Source organism: Aedes aegypti, chromosome 3 (genome assembly GCF_002204515.2).
Source record: "Aedes aegypti strain LVP_AGWG chromosome 3, AaegL5.0 Primary Assembly, whole genome shotgun sequence".
In the NCBI taxonomy this organism is placed as follows: domain Eukaryota; kingdom Metazoa; phylum Arthropoda; class Insecta; order Diptera; family Culicidae; genus Aedes; species Aedes aegypti.
In genome coordinates this window covers 200,169,718-200,196,320 of record NC_035109.1, presented here as the reverse complement: position 1 = coordinate 200,196,320, position 26,603 = coordinate 200,169,718, and the positions used below count along the sequence as shown (strand labels likewise).

The 26,603-nt window shown below is 35.5% G+C and overlaps 2 protein-coding genes across 4 annotated transcripts in view; one reads left to right on the top strand and one right to left on the bottom strand.

Annotated features, from left to right (window-relative positions):
- The window catches only part of LOC5571753 (protein KTI12 homolog), a 27,710-nt gene extending 24,524 nt beyond the window's left edge, over nt 1–3,186 (top strand). For all 3 annotated transcript variants that reach the window (XM_021849510.1, XM_001653727.2, XM_001653728.2), the window contains one exon: nt 2,881–3,186. In XM_021849510.1, coding sequence (XP_021705202.1) covers nt 2,881–3,162 — 282 coding nt within the window. In that variant the 3' untranslated portion in view covers nt 3,163–3,186. The remainder of the gene's footprint in view (nt 1–2,880) is intronic.
- On the bottom strand, nt 3,164–26,603 carry LOC5571756 (carnosine N-methyltransferase). The gene is made up of 8 exons (XM_001653726.2): nt 26,572–26,603; nt 26,317–26,517; nt 14,236–14,485; nt 7,897–8,015; nt 7,692–7,832; nt 7,472–7,634; nt 3,418–3,651; nt 3,164–3,339 (listed from the first exon to the last, which is right to left on the bottom strand). The coding sequence occupies exons 2-8, from the start codon at nt 26,421–26,423 to the stop codon at nt 3,229–3,231; spliced, it is 1,125 nt and encodes a 374-aa protein (XP_001653776.1). The 5' UTR covers nt 26,424–26,517; nt 26,572–26,603; the 3' UTR covers nt 3,164–3,228.

Below are 26,603 nucleotides of genomic sequence, written 5' to 3'. Positions count from 1 at the left end.
ATTTGACTCACTTTGTAAACGTCAAATACTTGTGAAAATTTCGCGCGCTCGAACTGACAAATCCTCCGTTGTGGTAAAATTTCTTCTGTCGGTGATGTCGGACAGTTTTCAAAAAAATCGAAACAAAAGCCTAGCCGACAAAGCAATGGACCGATGCACGAGTTCACTATCTGACGTTTGAGCGGTGCCGTGTTATTTACGTGACCATGGCAACGAGTGAATTCGGCACCGCTCAAACGTCAAATTAGTGAACTCTTGCATTGGTCCATAGGCCAGGGGAAGTGGTTCACCTAGAGTGAATTTATGTCAGAGAAAAAAGTAGATTTTGTATAAGAATTGACAGAAAAATGAATGACAAGTTCATCCACTTCTCCTGGCCTATGACAGTTAGTTTGCTTGAAACTTCGCTTCGGAAGTACAACCGGCGAATTCCAGATTCGTGCTGCGAAGTCAATAATCCTGATATCAAGTGAAGCGAGGTCGGAGTGAAAATGACCAAGTCCAGGTTTTGATCGAACAACCGCAAGAAAGAAATATAAACAGTAAGTTTTACCGCCGTACTTTTTATTAGACTAATTATCAATTCTTTACAGTCTAACTGGGAAGACTACTGGCTCGGTCAAACTACATCCTCCATGACTGTCATCAATCCCCCATCAATGATTTATAGCATCCGGGGATCCATTCCTGAGCAGCGAAAAATTCAACACAGATATTATATTTTTACTTGTTATCATGTATAATTCATATAGTTATGTAAGAGATCATGAATAAATGTTATGCTCTTTGTATATATCTTCTGATTTTATGAAAAACATAATACATTTTCTTCCAAAAATATTATTTCCTGAAGTGAGTGACATCTACTCACTTTCGCAAATTTCAGATTAAACGAAGTGAGTAAGTGTTACTCCCATATTGACATTTGACAATGTTACTCTAAAGTGAGTAACGATGGTGTTACTCACTTTTGAGCAGTTCCACTTTGTTCCGAAGTGAGTCGAAATCTACTCACTTTTGAGTAGATCTGAACGAGCGTGTTAAACATTTGACAGTTCAACAGCCGACTAAATTGGTTGAAAAATCGGTCGATAGGCCTTTTCATGTGACAGGCTCGTCTATGCATTTGTTTATATCGGTGGAGTATCGATGCTAACACGGGACTGTCATCTCCATAGAAGGACTGTCAAAGAGCTTCCCGATCAGCTGATTTGAAACGTCTTGTGAATAGGCCTATTGTTGCACCGACGCTTATGGAAGATTAACATACACTCAAAATAATCCAAACGTCATTGTTACGTGAAAACATACGTGGTTTTTTTCCATCGCACTTTTCACGTAGCTCTTACGTTAATCATAGGTAGCCCAGAATGAACGCATGAACTTTTGAACTTCGTTCATTCCACCGGCGCTACATGTAAGAGCTACGTGTATTTTCCGGTAGCCTTTACGAAGCGTTTCAATAAGACCTAGATGGTTTTGCATTAAATTAACTAGAATAAAGACCAACCTTATCTCTAATAGGCTTTGGAAGAAAACTAATTCCCAATTGGAAAATGTAAATAAAACTAAAAGATTGTGATATTTTCGATATTTTTATATTCAATCTGAGCATTGTCAATCTTGTTTCCCGAATGTAGTGAGTTTGTTCTGTTTTGTTGCAGCCTTCGCGTGCTATAATTGATAGAGGTTATAAATCAGGTGTAAAATATGAAGTAATGCAGGGGTTCTTCGGTATTCAAAGCATATTTACCTTACAATCAATCTTACACAGGATTTAAAGTTCAGCAGCTTCTGAAGTTCTGCAAAAATCAAGCGGGCGCCATCTTAGGATTTGCGCTCAGCACCGAATGTACGTACAATATGCAGATGTCAAAATGAACTTAGGCACCTACGTGAATTTCACGTAAGTGCGATAGGTAACCTCAGTAACAATCACCGATCCATTATTTGATGGTTATGAACGGCTTAGTGATCTTTATGTTAGTCAGGTGAAGTGGAGGCAAAATGAATTTGGAATGATCTACGTGATTTTTCACGTAGCCATGACGTTTGGATTTTTTTGAGTGTAGGGATCAACCGAATATCAACCGATTTAATAGGGTGGGCCGACGCAATCCTACTAAATAGGTGGATAAATCGGTATTTTAAGTAAAATCCAAGCAAGTTGACCTACTAAACATCAGATTTCCTCGGTCACCCGATTTAGTCTAGCGATTAGTCAGTTGATCGCTGTGTTAAACTTCCATAAGCGTCGGTGCAACAATCGATCGATTTTTCAACCAATTTAGTCGGCTGTTGAACTGTCAAATGTTTAATGGGGGCGCACACACTCTGCGCCGGCGTGAATCACACCATCTGACACACACTGACCCGTCAACGAATGAAAGTGAACCAACTCAAAGTCGACAAGCATGTTGGCGCTGGCGAACCGGTTACGCTTTCCGTTGCCGTTCCGTCACCATTGCGTTTGGGCCTTTTGTTTTAGCGTATACTAGCGATCAGTGACACACAATAGGGCGATATTCGAAACTTAAAAGGCAATAGATGGCTATTTTTCTGTGGTAGTAAAAACGAAATCCTGAAGCAAAGAAAGCACCATGGAACATGAACTAAACACAAAAAGTTATGTATTCACATTACGCTTGATTTCTAATCACTACTTTTTCGATCTAGTTTTTTTAATTGTAAGTAATTGCAGTGACCTGAAAATTATAAAAAAGTGAGTGGGGCTCAAGAATTGAAAGCATGTCTTTTTACTTTTTAATCAGAAAATATAGCATCTAGACTATTGGAACAAGCTTGAATAGTGGGGTCAAAACGATTTTTCCAAAATTTTAATGAATTGGATAACTAGTTTTCACATGTTTTTTTTTTCAGCCGCCGTTGAGTTCGACTAACTTCTTGTTTGAGATGGATAAAATAACCCAAAATGTGATAGAACAGATTCTGTCGGCACGTAAACTAGGATTGATTGGTTCGGTAAAAATATCCGGAGCTGGAGACATCCTCGCCGAGGTACCAGCCGATATGAACGCATCTCAGTTGAATCGTTATAGGAGACAGTTTCTCAACTACATGAAACTGCACACAACAGCAGCAGTTACAATTGATAAAATTCCTTCAATGTTTGTACAGTTCTTAAACTCAAATTGTGAATAAATAATTTGTTGCATAAACGATTGATATCGCATTCAATTTATTTCGTTCGATTTCATTTCCAGCAAACTACTCAACAGAGTCAGGTTTTTGACAAACTAAATATATGCTCTTGTACTCGCTTTGGTGCATCGAGGTAGGATTCTGTGCGTATTTGGTTACAACATCGGTTTTGTTTTTCTGTAAAAAACGAAAATTAAAAAATTTAATTAATTAAAATTGCTAAAGTAAATTGTTCAATCTCTGCAGTTTACTTACCACAATAATGAAACCCACGGAACGAATGATAATGATTAGATCCTCGTACGTTGGTTCTATGCTATTTTCGCTAGGGACGTCGCTGAAGTGATACAAGAGTGGTCCTAGATTCACCCAAATACCGCCGGGTTTTAATATGTTGTAAATGACTTCCACAAACTCGATTACATTGTTGGCACAGTCAATAAAAAAGCTTGTAGCCACACAGTCCCAGTAGTTGGCATCACGATAAACCTGAAAATTGCATTGATTAATAAACTTATAGGGAGACGTGTCATATTCTCGACACATTTGTGCTTATTCTACGCGGCGTGTGAGGTGAGACTAGTCGAATGAGGTGACAATTATCGCCTCGCTCCCATTTGATTAACATTAGTCTTCTCACGTCACTCGCGCAACGCAGAATAAGCACATATATTAACATCAAATGTCACCAAAAAACCTTTCCGGAAAAGATTATGATAATCATTAAACGGCTGTTTCAGAAGCATGCATCTGCGACCTGACCGTTCACTCCTTACGGAGAACGAGATGAAGACCAATAAGAACGACTGTCGAACAAAGAGTTGACCGCGAACGCGAAGGTCGTCAAGAACCCTTGGACCTGGCGGAATTCCAAACCTTGCTCTGAAAATCGCTGGATCCTTGCAAGCCTTGATATTTTCACGTAGAGATGTACCGAATGTTCGGGCCGAATATCACGATTATTTTGATTTTGCCGAATATTGAAACTCGTTATTCAGCCGAATAGGCCGAATAATAACAAAATAAAATAAAATGTAATAAAACCTTATGTTTCACACAAAGGAAAATGTAAAAAAATCAATTTTTTTGGATTCCATGGAGATTTTTCCGTTCTACGGCATTAAGGCGACTACGGTCAGGGCTATCCATACCTTCGATATTTTTTGCGACACTTCAAAGACACCAACACGTTAATGCTTCCAGTGGACGTTTATGTCCTTGGAAGGAAGCATAACTTTAGACTAGGATGCAACGACCAGTGTAACAATCGGAAAACGTTGCTGACGAAAAGTTTTTCGGACTGAAGCGGGAATCGAACCCACACTCCTTGGATCGATACGGCTATATGCCTGGTAAAACTAACCGCATGGCTACGAAGCCCACACGATCACGTTCTTCCTTTATTATGCGAGTCAGTGGTCTCGGTATAAAGCACTTCCAGAAGTCGGATGAGCCATCAAGTGAAGTATTAACCGAATTTCTTGAAAAAAAAAATGAAATGGATAGAAAATATCATCAATTGTTAATTGTTAAAAAGATACAACTTCAGAAAAACAAATCCTCAGAACTTTCTTTCACCACTAGACTATCGCAAAAGTTTTTACAAGTGCGGATACGCTAATAAAAGTGCGCAATTGCATCGAAAGCGTGTTGATGCCGAGATTGTGACTTCAGACGAGGATGGATTACTAACTGGAGATCAGCTCGTTTCATGCGTGTGTCCTGTGATAACATACATTTGTATCGTGGCAATGTTACATTTATTTAATCGTTAAACAAACTATGGATAAGAAAAACAAAGTGCAGTGAAACTATGGATAGTTCGTCACTATACTGCCCTTCTACGCTTACTCTGTGTAAATCTTATGGACCGCGGGACAAATATGCGTAGAACGGCAATATAACAAGTGTCGGCGTAAACCCTCATCCCTATGTTATACAATTGTAAGATACACGTGCTTATTTTTATCTATTTGTTGCAATTACTGAAGAGTTGCCATCGAATGGTTTGACATTGAAAATGTCAACGCACTGATAACTTTTTGAATTGAGGCTACGAAAAACGTATTCCGATTATGTAGCTTTTGAACCCTCTAACTAATCAAGCTCTTTCCTGTGAAACCCATGGAGATTTAGATGTGATCTGAGTCTCTAAAAGCAATAGAACACTAACATCCCTCTCCTATCCCGATCAGAGTCTATGAATAGAGAGTTTCGCGAAGACTGAAACCAAGTCTACCTATTGAACTGTCAAATCGTCTACCTATCGAGCAAAATAAACAAACACGTTTCGGTGCGAGAGGGGTATTGTTATCGTGACGAAACTAAATGTTAATGCTACTGTTCAAGTTCAGGGCCTATAGTTTGTGAATGAACCCCCTTCTTGTTACCTGTAATGTAAGTAATCTTCATCCTTCAGTGGAAATATATAAAACCGTTTCATAGTTGAAATATAACTGAATTTTAATAGACTGTACAAAAACAGTTAGGGATGGTACACAAATTATGTCACGCTAAATTTCAATTTTTTAATTGTCAAACTGCATAAATTTTCACGTTGACATTTATAGCTCAGCATATCTCCGCCAGCAAAAGATTTTACAACAGCGACGCCAGCGACATTCTCTGCGCAACTCTCCATTCATAGACTCTGATCCCGATAACCTTAAGGACATGGCCGGCGTGGTTATTGACATCACTGAATTTGGAGTTCTCGAAAATGTATATCGAATATGGTATGCTACTTCCAAGTTACTTCTAATTGTACAGTCAACCAATAAGCATGCTCAGAAGCAGTTTGTGTGATTGATCGCTATCGGCCTACATTATGATAGCGAGTGCTACATGGGCTGCCGCATAACAGGAATCAGAAGAACTGCGTGCTGCCACAACCAGAAAGTAACAGAAGCTACGACGGCAGATGAACTCATTGGCTTATCCCAGGCCTGTCGATGTGGGTGAGGAGACCGCTTCATTGTCAGCTACCGTGACCTGCTCTAATTCCGTGTGTTGCCTAATACCGTGTATTTGGGAATTATGTGGATTTCTAGCATATTATATTATTTATTTTTCTAAATGATTGTCACAAACGTTAGCACATTAAGTAGTATTTAGAAAGCCATGACAAACTTGAACTAAAGTTGCACACTCAAACAAACAAAAATAATGTTAGAATGTAATCGCCTTGTGCCAACACACGGTATAAAGGCACGGTTGCTTATGTGTTCCAAATACCGTGTTTCAGTTATAATTCCAAAATGGCGAAGTGAAATATATATTTTATTTCCCGAATCAATCATGCAAACCTCAATACGTAGTTTGATACAAAAAAATGTTTTTGATGCGCTTCGTTCGGTCAATTGAGAGATGTTTCAAAATGTGACCCGGCAGTCGGGGTCAGATGCACGGTATTTGGAACACTGGTATGTTTAACAACATCAACTGTAACTATGGTTAAAATTTTCAAAATGGTTGAAATCATATTTTATATGCAAAGTATAAAAGCGGTCTACTATATAAAACATGAAAGACTTGAAAATAATCATACGTTTTTTTTTTTCTGATCGATTGAAACTTGAGTTTTTTTAACCTCACGGTAATAGAGCATGTCACGGTATGTCTGTTTCAGATAGTACTTGCACAAGTTCGGCCAGACAAGGAGGAGGAGAAGTTGAAACAAGGGAGTAGTGAGGAAATTTGATGAAAACTATTGTTGGAGTCGGAGTTAATGTGAAAATACCGTTCGAGAGATATGCAACGATGTGAATAAATGTAACACGGTATTGATTGTCACGTCTGCCACTAGCTTACGCTTACTGACAATCACAACATAAGTATTAGACATCATTCTCGATAGCGCCTCAATGAACGTAGATGACTTTTTACGTACATATTCAGTAAAGCTGAGCTTGTCATTGAACATTACCCCGAGATGATCACACACCGAAATAAGCAGCTTTTGCTCAGATTTACGGTGAGTAGGGTAGTGGACCAGATTGTGCAGACTTTGTAATTTCGATGGTGTTGTAGTTATGGTGAAGGGAGGAGCAGTGGTATGCAACGTAGAGAGCAGACCGGAATTATCGGACCGATTCGGCATCTCAATAATAGCCTGACGAATTAAAGGGGAAGATATCGGAGGGACTTGTCCTCCGAACAGAATCTTTAAGGAAACTTCTGAACAGTTCTTGAAGAATCCATGGAGAAATTTCTGAAGGAATCGAAATTCGTGAAGAAGTTGATAAATCCCTCAACGAAACGTTAAAAATCCTTACTGGAACTTTAAGTTGTGTGTAGCGTTCTCACTAACCTGAAGGAAATCGCCTGCTACCATATTCATTGTTCCCTTCGGTGGAAACTTCGTGGGACTTACATCGGGGAATGTAATAGCTTCAATTTGATTGTTCCCAGAGAGATTGTTGACGTACTGATGAACCCACGGATAAAAGGTACACTGATTCTCAATTACGCATCTAACAAAGAAAGAAAGTAATATTAGTTTTATAAAAAAAACGAACGAATTATTTTACCTGTTTAGCACAAAGTTGGATGCTATAAGCATGAATAGTGAAAATTCGTTTCCCTCGCAATAGTACCCTCTGAAGGCAATTTCATATATTAGCCTACCTAATCCAGCCCCAGGTATCAGTACTTTGATGTTCTCTATATTACTAAAACATTACATAGACCAAGCTTTAGATTAAAGAAAATGTTTGTCAAGTCAACATTAGTTACCATTTCATGGGATTAAAGAAATCGGTTATTTCGTCGATTATTGGCTTGTAACACTGTTCTCGTTCCGCATGTCCTTCTGCACTCCAATCTCGAAAGATCTGCTTCAAAGTTATTTGTACCTATATGATATGAAAAAAAAGTATTTTAATAACGATCACATTAAAACCACATCGTTGTTGTTCGATTAAGTTTATATTGCATATGATAACACTTTTATCTGTAGTAGGGTAATCTTTACTTATCTTTGGAATTCAACATTTTCTGAAATAAAAGGATCAACAATGGTACAAACAACTTCTTTATAATTGGCCTAGATTGCGTTCACGACTTGGTTTTGAAAATTAATTTCTTTGATTTTCCAGAAAAATAGAGACTTTTCAATTTTATTAGTTCAATGAGAACAAATTATGTTTCTCATAGCGATAGGGGTAGTACTGGGGCTTTTAATATGTTCTAAGCTCCTTCTCAACATTTGCTTCACTTATAGATGAAGAACAAAATAGTTTTATTAGGTTTCCATTCCCCCTTTTGACTGTCACATAATTGCCACACTTTTGTTTTAAACACTGTCACTTGTAGTACCCTCCCCTTGGTTATGCGACCTTGCCGCGATGGGAGGGCACAATCCATTAGCCCATTAGATGGACACCAAAGGCGTAACCTGTAGTGGTGGTATCACATTTTGGCATTTTTGCTTAAAGCCGCGTCATAATTTATATGGCATAGACGCACTAATATCTCGGATGTGATCCAACGGACGTTCTGCGTCGTTGATAGCATTGATGCCCATTTCAAATAATAAATCTATTCGAAGTGGACATTAATACTATTGGCGACGATCAGTTTGCTTTTTGCTAACCAGAATGATCCGTAGCCACTCTTACTATTAGCTATCTAAATACATAGTTATCATATACGACGTAGGGAACATAACTCTGAGGAAAATGACTAGTAGATTCACTGAGTAGAAACAAGTGGCGACAATCTTATTTTAATATGGTTTTACATAACCATAACAATGGTATAAACAATGTTAAATCTTTTTCCACTGCATGACTATATACAAATGGATGCAGTTAAAAGGGCTATCAGAGTCAGAAGGTCCTTAGATAGCGCTGATAGTGAACTAAAAGGACATATGACTATATTGAAGCACTTCAAAATAAGTCTAGTGTACTTAGTGAATGAAGATTATATGTTGAAGCGTAACTTTTTTGATCATGGTAGGGTCAGGAGTGTTTGGCCCAGGAGTAAATGTATCTTATGCACTGGGAAGTTGGCCAACAGTTTTTCAGGCCGAAATTTATGCCATTCTTGAATGCGCTGACATTTGTCTTAAAAGGCGCTACAGGAATGCTAATATATGTATTTGTTCGGATAGCAAAGCAGCCTTGAACGCTTTGAAGTCTAGAACTTACACATCAAGACTTGTTTGGGAGTGTGCCAAGCTACTGCAGCAGTTGTCCTATCGTAATAAGGTTAATCTATATTGGGTTCCTGGCCATTGCGGAATAGAAGGAAATGAAAAAGCTGATCAGTTAGCAAAACAAGGTTCTTCCATGCAATTTATAGGGCCTCAACCGTTCCTCGGAATGGCCTCTTGTGCTCTGAAAAAGCAATTAAACAGCTGGATGAAGGCAAAAATTAAACTAAACTGGAAGAACGCAATGGACTCTCGTCAGTCCAAACGATTCATCATCATTTTTTTTCTTTCTTTTTTTCAAACGTTGGGGTTGTTAAACCTCAATAAACACGATCTAAGTACTTATACTGGCTTATTAACAGGCCACTGCCCCAGCAAACGTTACCTAGGTAAATTGCCAGAAGATATTTCTAGTGTAGTAGATAGTAAGTCGCTGAGATTGATCATTAGGGTACACTTGCTAGTTTCGAGAAATTGTTGAACAGACAAGGAAAGTTACTTTTTCTTTAAGGATATATGAACGTAATGTTCAATAAATACTATTTTGCAATTTCTCATCGTAATAGGCTGTTTTTCATCACGCCAATCTGTCATGAAACGGCCTACTTTCCTACACTGAAGTATGCAGTGCGGAAATAGTCATTACCTAACTGAAATCAGTGCTGTAATGGTTCATTATGCAACGCTTTCTTATTACGCAACTGTTTTGAGTTGCGTAATGAATCATAACACAATTTCTCATAAATTTTAAAATAATGGTGAATGCATTCCGACATAATTTCTGATACCCTCAAGTGGTCTACGAAATTGCAAAAAAATGTTGTACGTAACTCGTTGCAGAACTCGATTTCTACAGCACTCGTCGTAATTATCCTACTCGGCAAGCCTTATGTTGCAAAAATCAACATTCTGCAACTTGTTGCGTAAACTACTATTAACAACAAAAAAATAAATAAACTAGAACTACTACTAAACAGCCTAATTTTGTTAAGACCTGACGACAATTGACATTTAAGACTCTAATCTTACGTAAAAGACAGGAGTAATCAAAATAGCACTTAAATGACAAATTATTCAAAACCATTTCGACTAGACCATAGTTTCCCAAACTGTGGGTCGCGACCCCCCGAGGGGGTCGTGAGCAACTCTCTGGTGGGTCGCAAAAAATCTAAATTTTCATCTTCCTAGAATTTTTATTAATAAGGTACACTGTTTTTCCGTGTAGCTTTGTAAGATGGTAATGGAAATTCGGTCCAACCTACTTCGCGAAGAGCATACAATTAAAATTGTTTTTGCACCGACTCTATCCTTTCTTCATGTACTGTTGAAAAAGGTGACCAAATTATGCTGCAATATTCAAGTATTGATCTAACATAGGCAATGAACAATGTTTTTATTGTGTATGAATCATTAAAGTTATAACAGAAGCACTTAATGAAGCCTAACATATTAGGCCGGAACAAATTTAAAAATTTTCTTTTGTCAACCCCCCCCCCCTTTAATTTTTTCAAAAAGTCAGAGGGGGGAAATAAATAAAATGTTTTATTTTCAGTGATGGTATCCATTATTTTTTCGTGATTTTTGCTAGTTTTAAATCTGTTAATGCTTATAAGTTTTTTTGAATATTTTTCTTTTAAAATTATGTACCACGCAACGTAACTCTACAATTTTCTTTTAAAATTATATTTACGCTATTTTTACCTTAATGGTAAGTATGCACTTCAACAGAAAAGTAATCGTCTATCTCGATGTGTGGGAAATTTCTTGCAAGAAATTCACAAGAAAACATTTTTCTTTGATCACAGTACGCTGTTGAAAAGAAATGTTAATTCAAATGGAGCTCGCTGTATAAAATTTCTTGACCATTTCACGTGCAGAACTTTTTACATTTCTTGAGCTGAACAGCATAATTAGCTTAACAGTTTAGCCTTGCAGAATGAAATATTGCAATGATTTTCTATAAACCTTCAAAGAACTTCTTGTCAAATGTATAAATATTGAAAGCGTAATCATCATCCACAAGCTGCGTATCGAATGTGTAACTAGTCTAGTAATAGTCTTCGTTGCGTTGTGTAAACTTTATGAATTTATTTTTCGTTAAAGAATAAAATAATTTTTATAAGGAAAAATGCTTCATAAATATAATGTGGATGAATGTACATTAATTGTCATCGAAGTTGCTTTTCAGAACACATTATCTCACATTCGCTAACGTTACCAAAGAACTTCACATAAGTGGGCGTGGAATGGCCAGTTTTCTTCAAATCTAGTGAAATATTTTTACAATCACAAGGATATAACATACATGTAATATCAAATTTAAATTTCGTATGCAGTTGTTAATAAGTGCAACATTTTCGCACTTTTCCCAAAATTGTCACTAGTTGAAACACAATTTTAAAGTTGTTTTTGTTGATTTTATCAATTTAGAATTCTCTCTCACCAAAAACAAGACTTTGGGTGCAAAACTTAGAGATTGTTGTTACTAAAATTCTACAGGGTGTCCGCAAATTATCCGTACAAACTTTGAAGACCTGGCTCTATACAATCAAGCATAATAAATTCAATATTCTTGCATGGTTTTAAACATTGGCTTATTATATTCTTAAGAAATAAGTTTGACACATTTCCGATTTCAAATAATTGCAAAACCAACCCAAATGTGTTGAGGTGTCTTAAAGGGAGCTGTTTTCCGAGCTTTATGACGGAAGAGAAATGTCCATAGAACTCACTGGATTTGAACCGTACAATTTTCTATTTCCAGTCTAACTTGAAGCCACTAACCTGTAGATTACTTCAAATAATAATAGGACATTTGGATTCATCTCTTTTAGGTTTTAGGGGTAACACATCCCCAGTATGACTAGCGGCCCTCAGGAAAAACGTCTCCGAAAAATTTAAATATGCCTATCTCAGTAACAAGCAATCATTTCGATTTTTTTTTTAAAGTTGTATTTTGTGTTAACATATAGATGTATTATAAAAGGTACATGGACATTGATTTTTCATTGTTTTTAATGTGAGATCATCTTTCCAATATTTTGCTGTTCGGATAATTTGCGGACACCCTGTAATTCCCTGGCCACGATCACAGGGTTTGACGGTGCCAAAGTAGAAGGTGCACCATAATAATACCCGTCTGTGAAACATATCACCTTCCCAATACTTTGGCACACCTCTAACGGTTCATGATTTATCATGAAACGGCTGCATTCAGGCGGAGGATCTGTTAATATGTTTCGGCATATTATCAGGTCCTCTTCGAACGGAGGGACCGCCAGGGCTCATTAGTTACTTATAAACCAGTGCTGGTTGTTGATGGTTCAGTTCGTTTACCACGACCTGTAGCATCCTTTGTACTAATCAGTAATGGTTGTTAAGTTTCGAAGCTAACGTGTGATCAATCGTTTTATAATCCAACAAAAGAATGGGTGTTTGGTGAAACTGCGCGTTGTTATTAAATTTAGTGATTGTGAGGGTGCTAATAGTGATTTTATACTAATATCTATGGTGAAGAAAATTTGAAAATGAAATTGGAAGTGATTCTGATAGTTTTGTTAAAAATATAGTAATGATGATGTGAACTCTACTAATTTAATACTAATAACCATAATACATTTTGCAATCATTTCTCTGAACATAAACATTATTGCCTAGTTCTTCAAACATGCATGATAAAAGTGTTAATAATGACAGCGAGTGCAGAAGAATGGATCGAAGTGATTTTGTTTTACTGTAACTTTCGTGATAGTTCTAAATTGTAGTTTGAACAGTAATGACTCTACAGCAACAAAAATAATGAAACATTTAAATTGAATATCTTTTAATTACTTAGTATTGCTAACAGATGGTAAATGGTAATAACAATGAATTCAATGAAAATGGTGTGATGTGAAAAGTGATATAATGAAATGTATATCTGAAGTGTATTACGAAAGTTGATGAGTGATAATCGGTGATATACGTGATAGTGTCGAAAATAAAAGTGACGATAGTGAGTGACGAAATGAAATGGGGAATGAGGACCTTTTAATAAAACTATTTCGTTCTTCACTTTAAACACTCTGGTAGCATTTCGGGCCTTATCATAGTTTGATAGTAGTCTGAACTACTAGACTGCAAAACTACGGTTAGGGCTGATTGCTGCTAGGGTAAACAGTGACCATTTGAGCAACATTGCTTAGGAACGTCTGTGTGATGAACGCAATAGAGGCTTATAAAACCAAATGCTGGGAAGGAGCTTAGGTCATATTAAAAGTGCCAGTACTACCCCTATCGCTACCGACAAAAAAAAAAAAAAAAAGAGATCATCTTTCCAATATTTTGCTGTTCGGATAATTTGCGGACACCCTGTAATTATGAAAAATGTAATACGATCAATGTTATGAAAAATAGAAAAAAAAACGTGATAATAGTTTAAAACATTTTGATTGGCGGGTATACGCTGCAAAATATAGTTTTGCAGCATATGAGAATAAAAAATGATAAATTTACCTGAATTTCCATTTTATTATTTATTGTCCCCCCCCACGACTCATTTTGATGGAAAGTGACAAAAGAAGATTTTAAGATTTGTTCCGGCCTTATTAGCATAATTTATCATAGTATTATAATGAAAATAAGTTTTGAATCTCAAATTATGCCTAAGTCTCTGATTCTATAACATTCTCAACATTTTGATTGCCTAAAGTTATTGTTTTATTATGAATGTTTCTTTTCCTGTTAAAAGATATCAGGTTACATTTTTTTACATTCAGTTGTAGTAGAAAGATTTGTACGTTATTATTTAAAAGTATGTATGTCCTGTGCAGTTTTTATTTCCAAATATAGTTTCATATATAGTCGTATGAGTAACTACTGAGCCCTGGCGGTTTCTCAACACAAACGGAAACAATCATCATACTAGTGATACTAACCTTATGAACGTCTTGACTGCGAATTTTCGGCGGAACGCTCATTTGATGTGCCTGGCGAACATTATCCGTATCGTTGTGAAACAAGCAATCGGCATCCTGAATAATGTTTTTTATTACTTTGTAGTTCATATCGACGCAATAACGTAGCTTCTGTAGATGCTCACGATATATGGTTAGCATTTCCTGATGATTGCTGGGTAGGGAATTCAGGTACGCTTCTCTACGATTTATTTGACACACCGAGTTTGCTCTGTCGATGAAAATATGTAATAGAACATAGAATTAATAATTGTAAGTTAGTTTAATGCAACAGAATCATGCTCAGTATATCATCCCAAGTAAAACTTGCTAACCAAATTAAAAAATTGATTTTTGGTTTAAAGCAGTAATTCCCAAAGTGGGCGAATTCGCCCCCCCCCCCCCCTAGGGGCGATTTTTAGGTCCAAGGGGGCGAAAATTTGTAAAACCGTATTTGGGGGGCGAAAAATCCAGAAAGGGGGGCGAACAAGCTTACATAAGAATTAATTGAAAATAATTACTCATAACGTTTGAAGGATACAAACATAAGTTAAAAGAATATTAATGCATCGGAAAAATAATCTATTCGAAACATAAGTATTTTCAAGTTTATTTTATCTTGAATCGTTTATACCGTGACATGCTCTATTACCGTGAGGTTAAAAAAAACTCAAGTTTCAATCGATCAGATAAAAATAACGTATAATAACGTATAAAATAATCATTTCAAGTCTCTCATATTTTGTATAGTAGACCGTTTTATATACTTTGTATAAAAAATATGATTTGAATCATTTTGAAAATTTTAACCATAGTTACAGTTGATGTTGTTAAACATACCAGTGTTCCAAATACCGTGTATCTGACCCCGACTTCTGGGTCACATTTTGAAACATCTCTCAATTGACCGAACGAAGCGCATCAAAAATAAAAATTTGGTATCAAACAACGTATTGAGGTTTGCATGATTGATTCGGGAAATAAAATATATATTTCACTTCGCCATTTTGGAATTATAACTGAAACACGGTATTTGGAACACATAAGCAACTGTGCCCTAATACCGTGTGTTAGCAACAGGTGATTACATTCTAACATTATTTTTGTTTGTTTGTGTGTGCAACTTTAGTTCAAGTCTGTCATGGCTTTCTAAATACTACTTAATGTGCTAACGTTTGTGACAATCATTTAGAAAAATAAATAATATAATATGATAGAAATCCACATAATTCCCAAATACACGGTATTAGGCAACACACGGAATTAGAGCAGGTCACGGTACCACTAAGCATGGTCATCTTGAAATTATAATAGACAACACTTGATGATAGTCAAAACCAAAATGCTTGTGTTATGCATTCAGGGTTTTTTTCATGTCAAGGGACTTTTAAGAATAGGGATGGTACACAAATTATGTCACGCTAAATTTCGACTTTTTTTAACCCCTCCCCCCCCCCCCCCCCCCCTTGTCACGTTTTTTGTATGAGTCCTTCGAAAATTTTGGAAGGTTTGTCACGCTTGGCTTGACCCCCCCTTGGAGCGTGACGTAATTTGTGCATGACCCCATAATTGATATTTGAAATTTTCTCAAGATCGGAATGATAAGTCACAGAATACATTGAAAACACAGATAACATGTTTTTTGCAATTGCTCATCGTAATAGGCTGATTTTCATCACGCCAATCTGTCATGAAACGGCCTACTTTCCTGCACTGAAGTATGCAGTGCGGGAATAGTCATTACGCAACTGAAACCAGTGCTGTAATGATTCATTACGCAACGCTTTCTCATTACGCAACTGTTTTGAGTTGCGTAATGAATCATTACAAAACCATTTTTCAGAAATTGTAAAATGATGGTGAATGCATTCCGATATTATTTCTGATACCCTCAAGTGGTCTTCTACGACATTGCAAAAAAATATTGTACGTAACTCGTTGCAGAACTCGATTTTTACAGCACTCGTCGTAATTATCATACTCGGCAAGCCTCGTAGGATAAATTTACGACTCGTGCTGTAAAAATCATTATTCTGCAACTTGTTCCGTAAACTACTATTGTAAGTACAGAAAGGTGTCTGAAAATTTTCAAATATTGTTCTAAATATTAAATGTTTGATATGATGAACTTTTTTTTTATTTTAGTACGAAAACTTTAAGATAAGATAGCTAATTTTTCGTTTGTTGGCATTCGTTTTTTTCAAAAAAAAAAAAAACTACAGCACCCATTTTGATACTTCGGTAGCGCGCAGTTCAAACGAAAATCAGGTTCCAATGATAAAATCGATAAATGCCGAAAACGTAAAACACTCTATATAAAAATAGATTTGAGGAAATATCAGATATACGTTGGATTTTAACCTTCAAAACATCAGTAAAACAAACAGAGTTTGTCTTTGTGTTGGCTAAAATACCTCTCTTATTTATTGCAATGAAAAATCAGTTGGAAAACTTTCTGGATTTTCATACATCTATTCTTGGTTTTGGATTTGACAAAAAAGCGTTCCCAGAAACATCCAACATTTACTATTCACAATTTCTGAAAATAATTTCAGTTATTTTAGAAATAGCAACAAACTAATCTTATTGCATTAGAAATAGAAGAAAGTGGGCAGAACTTGTATCGAAAACAATTTAAATAAATTAATTTTAAATATTTTTAAATGAAAAAAATAGTTATTGTATAAATAACCATTCTATGGATATGCCAATCAAAGACATTTTTGAAGTATACATGTGTTTCAGAGGGGCGATTCTAAAAAATATTGGTCTCAAGGGGACGAAAGTTAAAAAAGTTTGGGAAACACTGGTTTAAAGGGTGCCCAAAGACGATGTAGGTTTATATAGAAAATAGTATGGAGAAATATTAAGGAATGTTCCAAATACGTTAGTACTGCAATGCAAACTAACTGGCTTATAGTGAGAACGCTTTTTTCAAATCATAATGAAGAAAGTAGCTGTAGAAATAAATCTCTTTTGAACTAATTTTGTTTGTAGAATTCGCAGAAGTCTGCTGCTGCACGTGTAGCTAAATAATAGCAAACAAATTCATGAATATCTCTTCACTCAACCGTTGGAATGAATTACTCTTTTCAGCACATAAAGAAAAATGTGTAAAGAACGAGATCATAAGTTTGTTCTTACATTACAGTACTTACGTGTGGAACATATTCAAGATTTCTCCATAGTAATTTTCATATAAACCTACATAAACCGTCTGGCCAAACCTATTAATAACCACAGAAAAAGCGGAACATTTCTCTAAGCGCTATTTTTCATAGTGTAAGGAAGATACGGGAGATTGGATTTTTAAACATTGAAATCTTGACATAACAGTAAATCCGACATAATTTCCAATAATTTCATGCCTTTTTCTCCAATGCACGGTAATAGGAACCATACATACTCAAAAGGGCCCATTCACCGTACATTTGTGTTTCGAATGAAACACAATAAAAAAATTAATTTACATAAAATCTCAAGGCTCATACGATGAAACACATCTACCATAACAATGGTATAAACAATGTTAAATCTTTTTCCACTGCATGACTATATACAAATGGATGCAGTTAAAAGGGCTATCAGAGTCAGAAGGTCCTTAGATAGCGCTGATAGTGAACTAAAAGGACATATGACTATATTGAAGCACTTCAAAATAAGTCTAGTGTACTTAGTGAATGAAGATTATATGTTGAAGCGTAACTTTTTTGATCATGGTAGGGTCAGGAGTGTTTGGCCCAGGAGTAAATGTATCTTATGCACTGGGAAGTTGGCCAACAGTTTTTCAGGCCGAAATTTATGCCATTCTTGAATGCGCTGACATTTGTCTTAAAATTCATGAATATCTCTTCACTCAACCGTTGGAATGAATTGCTCTTTTCAGCACATAAAGAAAAATGTGTAAAGAACGAGATCATAAGTTTGTTCTTACATTACAGTACTTACGTGTGGAACATATTCAAGATTTCTCCATAGTAATTTTCATATAAACCTACATAAACCGTCTGGCCAAACCTATTAATAACTACAGAAAAAGCGGAACATTTCTCTAAGCGCTATTTTTCATATTGTAAGGAAGATACGGGAGATTGGATTTTTAAACATTGAAATCTTGACATAACAGTAAATCCGACATAATTTTCAATAATTTCATGCCTTTTTCTCCAATGCACTGTAATAGGAACCATACATACTCAAAAGGGTCCATTCACCGTACATTTGTGTTTCGAATGAAACACAATAAAAAAATTAATTTACATAAAATCTCAAGGCTCATACGATGAAACACATCTACCTAGTAGTACTTACAGTGAAAACTTGTTGAAATTATTGAAAATTTCATACTCTAACGTTAAATGAAAAATGTGAATTTTTGGTGTTTCTACTAAGACTGTTGAAACATCTCATTAATAAACAGAATTCACATGATTTTGACTTCATAAACTACATTTTTCAAAGTGTATTTTGACAAGAACTACTTCATTTCATCAGTTGTATCTTATTTAGCCAACAAAACAATATTTTGTGAAAATTCCATGAATATTTTGTAAGAATCTGTATATGTGCACGGTGAATGGAGGCCGCACGGTGACTGGTGACGTAACGGTACATACACGAGAAGATTAGCATTGGTGCTATTTATAAGCACTTTACGCATAATTCAAATGAACTATCACAGTAGTTTCACTTTTTTTGGCACTTATGAAGACTGATAGATCAGTCTAGGGGAAAACACAATATCCAATATTTATTTAAAAGAATATACAACTCTTCACTTTTCTGTACAAAATAGAGCTACACCCTTATTTCGGTATTATAGTTGCCAAAGGTATAATTTCACATGTATGTCCATTTTTCATCAAATATAGTGATGTATCCAGCTTTTCATCATTTTTTCAAGAAAGTGCATCATAGCTTACTCTTTGGGGCTACCCCGAATGGAATAAAGAAGTGCGTAGTTTCATGTTATACGTTTCCGATATAGCTATTATGTAAATTCGGCAAAATAAAAAGGTACTATTCTGCTAATTAGAATGATACGTCCTTCTTTACGTCAAGGGCCCATTCACATATTTCATAACGCTGAAGGGGGTGGGTGGGTGTCTTCAAGATGTTACAGGTCATACAAAATTCGTAAAATATTCTTACGAAATGCGTTATGACGGGGTGGGTGGGTGTTGAAAATACCCATTTTTGTGGCGTTGTGAAATTTGGGAATAAACTTCAAGTCTAAAAAATACAAATGACTTGTTTAATTTTGCACAAAATAGTGATGCACCCTTCTTTCAGTCTTATCCTGTTGACGATATAGACAAAATGTTCCGTAGGGATACCATACGACATGTGGTCAATGACTATTTGGCATAACATGAATCATCGACATAAGGAGAGATATCGAGATGTGGAGAGTCGACTGTAGTACAATTTCAGAGGACAATAGGGTCCTAAAGCCCTGTCCCAATTTTAGTACCTAATGCTTAAACTTAGGCCAAAAACACATGTTTACTCAAATTTTAAATGTTTTTCGTTGGTTTAAGTCCAAAAAACATGTTTTTACTATTTCTGAGATTTTGTCACACCTTGGGATATGAAAAAAAAAATCATTAAGAGCTTGTGAAACAGTAGCGTATTCTAGTCTCTGAAGGATTCTCTGTAACTTCTAGAATTTTTCACCAGTATTAACTTCAAGTAGATTGAAACAAAAAGTGACTGTAAAGACCATTTAAATGAAATTGAATCTAGACCTTACATCGAAAATACACTTTTAAGAGACTTAATATAAGGTACCGCGGGCAAGTGGGTATATGGGGTAAGCGAAAATAATTGGTATATTTTACTGACAATGTGATTTAATGTTGATTTAAAACTCATGCGTAAACCTTTGAGGCCATTGAGAACATTACAACAGGTAAGAGATTTCTGAGATTTTTCAGCCATAATTGCATAATAGAGCGAAAGATTATTAACCTGTCAACTATTAGGGGGAGATCCCCCAGTGCCGGACAGCACCCAATACCGGACAAAGTCGAAAAATTGAGAAATCGTGTTCCAATCAGGATGGTGTATTAGAAGAAAAGAAAGCTATTATGGAGAGTAATGTTTGCATAGAATAACACATCCTTGATATATGCATGCTTTTTATAAAAAGTAAGAATTTTTGGAAATTTTTAAAAAGTTGACGTATCGCCTTAAGTTTGAACCTAACTAGTAACTATTTTGAATATGGCAAAATAGTTTGGATCACGAAAGCATGATTGAATATAATCATAATTTGAAAGTATGGATTTAGTTTGTACTATATTTAAACTAAATGTGGACAAACTATAATTTTAGAAAAATACCTCGTTTCCCCCAGTTTCGGACAGCTTGATTTTTTATATGATATCTTTGTAATTTTTGCACCATTGTCTCAAAATACGTTCATTTTTCATGGATTCCGACGATCATGGTATCAAATATGCAATAATAATAATAAGAACGAACATTGAGAACAACATTGTAAAATGTGTTATTTTCCATCATATATAAAAGAGGTTTTTGATGAACACCTTGCAGGCTAAGTAAAAATCAAATTGTTCTTGTAAATGTTGCAAATGCATTAAATTGGTTATGAAATACTATTCCTGGAGTAAGAACATCCTATGATGTACAAATATACAGAAATCGATCCATTTTCAGAGTGTGTCCGGTATTGGGTGACACTTTTCTAGATTGGTTAATTTGGTACTAGAATACATCATTAAAATGTAATGTCGAGATTCATATTTATGTTTTCAAATTTTTTTTTGTAAGCTACAAAAATGGTAACATTTATCATAAATGGGTAAAAGGATCACATAAAACCAATAGTTTTTGAATTATGAATTTAGTGGCTTAAGTGTCCGGTACTGGGGGATCTCCCCCTACTTCTTAACAAGTTGGCGACGTGCAATCTTATTTTAATATTTTCAGTGGAAACAAGTTGCGGAAACTAATTTTCTGTACCACTTTTAAGTTGTCCCCTCTGACAGTTTTAAACTGCAATAAAAAAAGTTTTAAAAATAATTCGACATAGACCTAAAATAACTAAATTGAAACACCATCAATTTTCTAATCACCTGGGGCAAGTAAAAAGTTTCTCATTAGAGATTGAATTTGTGTTTTCTCTTTAGGTAGTGCTTTAGAACGTGCTGATAATTCAAGAAAAACTTTACTTGAAGTGTTAAAAGCTATTATCATGGCAAAATCATGGAACTTCTCTAAAAAAAAGGTTGCCAAATATTACGATATTAATATGTTTACTTCAGCTGATTAAAAGGAAGACGTTCATTGAAAAGTTTCAATATATGAGAACGCATGGAAATCTCGAGGAATGTTTATGTAAAGCTAGTTCAAAACATAAAAAATAGGGTGTAGGTTTATCCACATAAAACAGTTTCTAAATACATTATTGATGGATCCCGTTTGATTTGTCTCGAAGAGTTATCCGATTTTCTTAAAAACAAATAACGAGCGGTGTAAATTCTGCAGAGCAGAAATGCAATTTCTGTCCCATGATGTAAGAATCAACATTGGAAATGTTGCAGTTATAATGTTGTCGATTTATTTCAACAAACATAACTGAACAGAAGAAAATTCAAGTAACAATAATAAAATTCTCTTTGTTTACATGTTACTTATGTTATTGTTCATTGGGACGCCTTAAAATGTGAAAGGTAGTAGAAATCGTGAATATAACTGTTAGTTTTTGAATTTATTTCTCAAAACGATAAACTTTTCACTTACCCCACTTATGGGGCAAGTGAAAAATAAGAAGACGTTTCCCAAAAACTTTTTCTGTACTTTTTTCTTCAATTTTATATAAACATCAATTTCAGCATACTGCTTATATTTGGAGTCAAGCTAAAAATATATACGACCTCATTTGTTTTAATTTAAGGTCTCTAGAATTTGAATAATCCCAACTATGCGAAATCCATTACCCACTTGCCCCACGGTACCTTAGTGAACAAGACTCTAAAAGTGCTTACATGAGAAATGTACTATTGCTCTTTCCCTACAAAGTTAATTATTTCTGTAGAATAGGCAAACTAAAAGTCGTAAGAAAATTTGGAATGTTCACAACAAAGTTTCATAAGCTTATTAATGACACCCAACTGGAACTGGTTAAGTTCAGGGTAACGTATATAATTTAGACAGGCTAGTCGTTCTTTGCTCATTTCCAATGAGATGGTGAGGGATATATGTATGGGAAATCATGTATTGCATTATTAATACACTATGCTGCTTATTAATGATGACCATTCCCATAACAATTACAAATTGGCTTCAAAAATATCAAAATTGTAAATTGTATCAACAGAACATCTGTGAAACCTACGAATGCAAGAGGATGTGCAGTTCAAGAACATACATTAAATGCAATAATAGCGCTCAGAATTGGCATTCATAAAAAGTTTGAAAGTGGCAACATGATAAAATATGTCTAAAATTTAAGCATAGTTCATCTAAAATCTTAACATGAATATATAAGGCTTAAATCAGGTGATGTCCAAAATAGATTATGGTTTTTGTTCAGTTGATATAATTTAGCCATCTGATGAAACACACTGGAATGTTACATGCATGCATACTTGCAGGCGTTTTTCGTGTATCTGATGATATTTGCTTGCATTACATGAAATTATTGATTATCACTAATATACACATCCGATAAGCGAAAAAATGCATAAGTCACATGTAAACTCCTAAAATTTTATGAAATGATCGTCTTTTTAAGAAACCATTGCATGGATATTGAGATAACGCCCCTGTCCAAATTATATTCACGTGAGGGTGTCCAAAATATATATTTGGTGTCCGAAATGTATAACAGACAGGTCGCCAAAAAACGCTATTTTGGAAGCTAATTCTACAGTTTGTAAGCTTTTGCTCCCCAGAAACTCAAAGTACAATGGGACATTAAGCATGTAAGTAACATTAGGTAATAAAATATTAGTATCTAATGCTGTTAATCAAAAATATCAATTTGTAGTATACTAAAAAGTGAAGCTACGAGTCGCCCTTGACATTTCAACTAACTATCATATCGCTCATTGATGCCTCGTAACCTCTCGTTTTATTTGGTCTACGACCTCAAAATGACTAATTTTGCATACTTAAGCGAAGTATGCACTTCAACAGAAAAGTAATCGCCTATCTCGATGCGTGGGAAATTTCTTGCAAGAAATGCTCAAGAAAAGCATTTTTCCTTGATCGCAGTACGCAATTGAAAAGAAATGTCATTTCAAATGGAGCTCGCTGTAGGAAATTTCTTGACCATTTCTTGAGCAGACATTTTTACTTTTCTTGAGCGGAACAGCATACCTAGCTTTAACCTAAATATCCAGTTTCGCTTAAGAAAAGTTTTTTTATTATTTGGCAAAAATAATTAAAAAATTGTTTACAGCAAGCTCCATTTGAAATAAAATATCTTCTCAACTGCGTACTGCGATCAAAGATTTATATTTTTTTCACTGAATTCTTCACCTGAATTCTTTCAAAAAGTTAGCCAGGAACTCCTATCATTGATGACACTTCGATTTTCAAATCACACTGTTATATTTGTCTCTATAATAATTAATAACTACCCTTAGTGGTTTGATTTTGAAGAGCTGACCCAGCCTTGAATTTCATTATCATTAGATCACGAAGTAACTTTTTGTTTCAAATAGTGACTTTTTAGTGACCAGGTCAAAAAAGTCACTAAACATTGACTCGTTACCAGCCCTGTGATCACCATCGATGGATTAATTTATTCAGATTTTATGTTTTTCGTTTTGGTGATTGTAACGTAGAAAACTGCTTTTTCTGTTTCGAAATTTGCTCCATATTTACTTGAGCCGATCCTATAACATTTCCCCGAATACCATTACCCCGAAAACCATCACCCCGAAAGTCAATACCACGAATGGTCAAGTACCCCGAAAACCAATACCCCGAATAGTCCGTTACCCCGAATACCATTTTTCCGAATAAACCATAACCCCGAATTTTCTTGGCACGAAAAATTCAAAATGAAGATCCGACAAATTAATCCCATATATCAATTTTATAGAATTTTGATTTTCATTTGAATTCATGTTTTTGTTATCAAAACATTTATTCTTCTTTAAATCAATAGCTATTCTTCATGGGCCAAGTGAGAACCAAAATCTCACTCACAGGCGTGTACAGTCACCCCACAGTTATGGATAGCACACAGATATGGATCAAAGTTGGATTAAACGGTGAATATCTCATCAAATAGAGTTGCAATTACGCAGAACACATTTTATCTACGTGAACCATAAATCTGTACAGCATTGAAATCAATCATAACATCTTCTAGCACATTTTATTCGTCCGTATAAAATAAAATGTTATCCGTAGTCATAGAATTGTAGATTCATAACTGTGGGCCGTACCACAGTTATGAATCAACGATAAAAGATTCCGAAAGAAACGCCGAAACGTGTACTTTCACTAACATACATACAACAGTACCATTCGTTTGCTTCACAGATAAATTGCTTTTATAGTGTTCTGATCCATAATATGAGTCGATTTGATCCATAATGAGGACCCTCCTGTGCCACTGATCCACATCTGTGGGATGGACGTTTGAAATTTCTTTCGAAATCGACACTTTTTTCGTAAATAACCGCGATTTTTTATGTGTATTCTCGAAAACAATTATATTCGACATTGCCAGGCGGGTAAAATTGTTTTGTACAAGGTCACCATGATTTGTAATCATATTTTATTCTAAAAAATACCCCTTAGCTGATCCATAACTGTGGGGTGACTGTACTTGATTTTGTGAGAATGGTTGTGTTCACAGCAATAAATAATATTAGAGACCTATCCCGCCCTCTTTCAAAAGCGTTATATTATTTGGTAATGCATAATTATATTTTTATATTGCTGGAGGCAATGCGAGTTGAACATATTCTAGAATGGCATTAGACTATGGTTTGAAAAATGTCAGATGAAAATGTTAACTGATTTTAAACAGGCCACTATTTCAAAAGTACATCGCTAAAGAACAGCCTATGATAAAAGAAGAAAAAATCACTGATGAAAGCGTCATTAATTATGATGCCAACAATCACTTTGCTAGTGCAACTTCCGAAAGAATAGCCGATAACTAAAAGAAGGACAAATTTCTTGTTGGAAATTGTAATACTGACAAGATGTAATACAGACAAGTAATGCAGGAGCTTATTTTTAAGGTTGGTCGTCTGAAGTCTCTGTCAACTTTGAATTTTGTCAGTCGATTTTTTTACCCGCTAGGTATCACTCAAACTTTAACTCAAACGTTACAACTCGAAAGAACAGCCTCAAAGAAGAGAAAATCATTGATTAAAACTTTTACACTGCCATTATACAACCTCGAAAGAACAGCCGATGATTGAAAGAATAAAAAATCACTAATAGGGATAGTAATAGTTATTTAAAAAAAGACAATTTACACCGTCTTCAGCACATAGGCTGCACAGACTGAACGATCACTAACATTAGGCAACGGACAACACGAAACACCCAGTAGCCCAGTGATGAATTTTTCGTTTAACGAAAAGTTTTCACCGACTGGAGCGGGAATCGAACCCACACCCCGTGGCACAATACGCCTAGACGACTGACGCCGCTAACCGCAAGGCCTGGTTCTTCCTTGACCTGATTTTAAGTGTAACTAACAGGCCTACGTTATGTTAATAAATTACAATTACAATTACGAAGCCCACTTATTTTTTTTTTTTTTTTTTTAAGACAATTTACACCGTCTTCAGCAAGCAAAAGCCGAAAACTTTTAGGCTCATTTTAGGAATTTGAATTCGCCAGCTTCCTTTCTTGAAGTGCATTACTGATTTTCGGGGAACTGGTTTTCGGGGTAATGGTTTTCGGGGTAATGGTTTTCGGGGAAGTGTTATAAGACCACTTGAGCCAAACGATGAAAAAAGACATCACAACGGCAGGAAATAATGCATGTTACCCTATGTGTTTTGATTACTGCCACAGCTTCTTGGTTACATGGGATTGAAAGAGTAGCTGATTTTTTACCTGTAACATTTGAAGGCGGCTATAATGTTGTAAAAATTTGTCCTTTCTTCATCTTCCGCGTCCATGTATGCCACACCATTGTTTGCGTCAATCAATCCTCCATCCATTTCACTGCTTCACTAAATATTTTCACAATTCAGATCGTTATAATAATGATTATTTACACGGCTGTTACAACAACACTGTTGTTACTGAAAGTACCTAAAAGCAGAGTTTATGAATGGAGAGTTGCGCGAAGAGTGATACCAAATCTACCTATCGAACTGTCAAACCGTCTACCTATCGAG